General features: G+C 38.2%; 1 protein-coding gene across 1 annotated transcript; it reads left to right on the top strand.

Annotated features, from left to right (window-relative positions):
* The first annotated feature begins 1,952 nt into the window (after nucleotides 1–1,952).
* LOC120563366 (SLAM family member 9-like) lies at nucleotides 1,953–3,670 on the top strand. The gene has a single exon (XM_039807499.1). The coding sequence runs from the start codon at nucleotides 2,163–2,165 to the stop codon at nucleotides 3,108–3,110; it is 948 nt and encodes a 315-aa protein (XP_039663433.1). The 5' UTR covers nucleotides 1,953–2,162; the 3' UTR covers nucleotides 3,111–3,670.
* Nucleotides 3,671–3,874: the final 204 nt, after the last annotated feature.

Genomic DNA, 3,874 nt, shown 5'->3' on the forward strand with positions numbered 1-3,874 from the left:
CAATTCTTGGACATATAATCTTTACAACATTTGTAACAAGGAATTCATTGCATTCAGCTCTCAGTACGCCCCCTCTGAATAGTTAACATTTTAACAACAATCTATTCCCTCAGGGTAGGAAAAAGTGTAATGATGGTGAAACTAAAAGAAACAGGTGTTCTTCTCTCTATGGGTTTCTCTGTTTGAAGGTGCTGAGAGTTACAGAAAGATTGTGAATCACTGCTAATTGCACAAAATTATAGTTGTGGGGTGCAAAATGAACTCTAGTGTAGATCGAGCCAACACAGTTATAGTAGTACTTTGGAGGGTTGTAGATGCCGTGACTTATAGAATGTCAAGGGTATTTCTAGATGCTAACTGAACAATGACTCTGGTTTACTGGAAATGCTGTAGGGGATTTACAGAAAGCTCACTTGATAATGATGATTGGGGTGCATTGCAAGTGCATATTTTTTTTGATTTTATGCATGAAAAAATGCCAACTCAGTTTCAGATCCACCAAATTAAAAACCGAAGAAAAATGTGCCACTTGGAGACCCGGATGAAAACCACAAAGTCAAATGAGGTCATAATATAACTGGGTTTGGTTGGAGCCTTTGTTATCGTTTGTTTAACCGTAAAATGCATGTTGTGTGGCTTTCTGTACAACAACTCTTCTCTCAAGACAAGATTTATTGAAATTATTTAATTACAATTTTTAATTGACAGCATATCCCCATCTCTAATTACAAAATACAAATACTCTCTAGTTGAGCTCGTCAACTAAAGGCACCAAAACAAAAGCATATGCAACAGATATGTACAAGAGGCTCTGACCTCTCATTATTAAATTGCTTTATGAGAAAAGGCAGCCCTGACTAAACCAATTTAGAGTCAACAAATAAAAGACATTTGTATTCTTTGACAGGCAAAAACCAATAACCAGGTTGAATAATGGAAAAAGCTAGCAGGAAAATATATGGCTGATGATCAATCTCAGAAATCCTTTCATAATATTTCAGTAACTTTATATACTCTGTATCTTCACTTGCTGAAATTAAACTGTGTATTGGTGACTGTGTTCTGTTTTTTAGAACACACATTAAGCCAGTTATGACCTGACAGAGTTATTCATGTAGTGTCTTCCAAATCCATGTCGATTCAAAGTATGTGCACCACTAGAGGGGAACAACCACCTAAAAAAACTCAAAGACCCACAGCCATGATACTCATACCATATCAACTCATCAAGTTGTTATGTTAGCAAACAGTTGCATTCTTAAATAGCTAGCAGACACAGATTGTTCCTTCTTTGTTTTGTTTCTTTGCTTTTGTTCCACTCATGTTGCTTCACTGACTCCTGAGAAATATATGTGCCTTTACCTCGCTCGATGCTCGACTAGCAGAGCTGTGTACACCACACACAGCCAGCTACACACACAGAAACACCTACACACACAGTTTCACACATGTTTAAAATAATGTAGTTAGTCATATCTGTAGTGACTTTCAACAAAGATATATATATGGCAAAAGTACTCACTTCCCATACTCAAGTAGAAGTACAGATACTTGTGTTAAAAAATACTCTGGTAAAATTAGAAGTACTGATATAACTTCTTTACTCAAGTAAAAGTAACAAATTACAGGCTTGGAAATTTACTTAAAGTATAAAAGTAAATGTAGCCTTGCGAATGACAACCATTTTTTATGCAAAGCTACCTGGACCACACAAATGTTACTAGAGTGCAAGCTGAGAAACTTCAGTGGACATGGAAAAAAGGCTCTGTATATGCCATTGCCTACATTTCAAATGGATGTTTTCCAATAGGTCTAAAACATCACATATAGACAGAGACTGAAATCTCTGAATATCTGAAAAATCTACTTCCCATCTCTGTATATAAATAAGCTACTGAGGGGGCGAACAAGTTGCCACATGATTCTGACCTTGCTTTTTGTCATCTTCAGAGAATTGAAACCAGACTCTTGACTAATAGAGTTTCCTTCCAACTCAAGATTCACTTCTCTTGATGGGCTCGAAGTCTGTCATTTATGTGCCAGTTATAGTTGTGAGTGGCAAAACGACTCATGTTGACACGATTCTCGCTTACGGCTTAAAAAATCATAGATTAGACTAAGGAAGGAAATAATTCAACTCAAGGGATTATTATTGTGGCATCATGGCATGTTTTACTGCCACACTTGGTGTGATCATTCTGGTGGGATTCATCAACCTCTCAGCAGCAAACAAGGACACCTGTGATCTTTATGCTGGAGTTGGACAGAATCTAACGCTGCCGTTTGTGTATGATGGACTGGCAAACTCACATCTGCTGAGATGGACTCATAATAACACAATCATTTTCTACAGAGAAAAAGGCAGAGTGTCTGTTGGAAAGATAGAGGACATCTCTGCAGCGGGATCTCTTTCGCTGAAGAACCTACAATTCTCAAGTGCAGGGACTTACCAAGCTAATTTGCTGAATCCCAATGGTACACTGACTAAAACGTGGACTCATCGTCTCTGTATGATGGACAAGGTATCAAAACCTCAACTCACTTACATTTGTGACCCCAAGTCTAGTGCTGTTAATCTAAATTGCCATGTAGCCTATCCTCAGGGTTTGGTGTTCTCATGGACACTTGATGAAAAGACCTTAACAAGCGAAACAAGACAAACCCTGAGCATATCACTGGCCCAGTTGAAAGGGGAGAGGCGCTTTACATGTAGTGTTGCAAACAAAGTCAGCAAGGAGAAGAGTGACACTGTCCGTCCAACCTGTAAAGGTCCACCACCACCAACTTTATTCTGTTTTACATCCACAACGGTTGTAGCAGTGCTAGCAGGTGGAGCCAGTCTGATTCTGCTCTTGCTCATCATAATCATCATATTATGTTGCTGCCACAGACGCATCAAAACCCAAATGAGACGCAGGGATAAAGGGGAGCTGAGGATGCTTTCTCTAAAGAAACGAGAGTCTGACTCCATCAGCCCAGAGTATGAGACTATGCACCCGAATGAGTACACTGAAAACAGGCCTGCACAGCTCTCCATAGATTCTGAAGGACAACAACCTTCTCCTGTGCCGAAGCCGAGGACGAAAACTCCCCAGACACCAAACATCTGAACGTGCCTCCCTCTCTTACCATCCCAGGAACTTTCAAGAACTAAGGCAAAAGGCATGTTTTGGATTGATTGAACATACAACTGAGCCAAAATTAAGAAGGGAATGTCTTTTGTCCACAATTTTAATCTACACATTCTTTATCACTTTTATATTGTAGTGTATACCTAGGCTATATAGATGCAGTGAATTGACAATTGAAGTATCTGTGTTTAGAAACAATGGGCATAATCATGATATGCTGTGGACCTGGGAGGTAGAATTTGGAGCAGCATAATCTTTATTTTCTCAGCAACTTTAAACATGATATCATGGCTTTTCTATGTTGAAGCTTTGTTGTTATTGTTTTCAATTTAGCTGTTATAGTGGTGGGGGTCAAAGGAGGCATTGTTTGATCACTGGTACACATTATAATAAAAGAAACTGTGCTTGAGGAATTTCAATATTGATGTATCATTCTAATTTGTTAATGTTACTAATGATCTTTTTTGTTTTATGATTTCTTTAACTGCAGAGCCAATGTACTTCTGTGTTATAAATAAAGCAATGTCCAGAAATAAAAAGAGAGTTGTGTGTAAAACGTGATATAATAGATTATGGATATGGTTCATGATGTTCATTACTTTTTACAAGGGTGTGTGTGTGAGCTTGACCTTTGTGATAAGAAAGGAACATGTCAATTAGTGTGGTTTACTGGTGTGTTTTTAATAGTTTTGGGACAATGGTGGTCATCTATGGCACGGAAAAATATATTATTTCAGGCCTTT

This window comes from Perca fluviatilis, chromosome 8 (assembly GCF_010015445.1).
Source record: "Perca fluviatilis chromosome 8, GENO_Pfluv_1.0, whole genome shotgun sequence".
Lineage (NCBI taxonomy): Eukaryota > Metazoa > Chordata > Actinopteri > Perciformes > Percidae > Perca > Perca fluviatilis.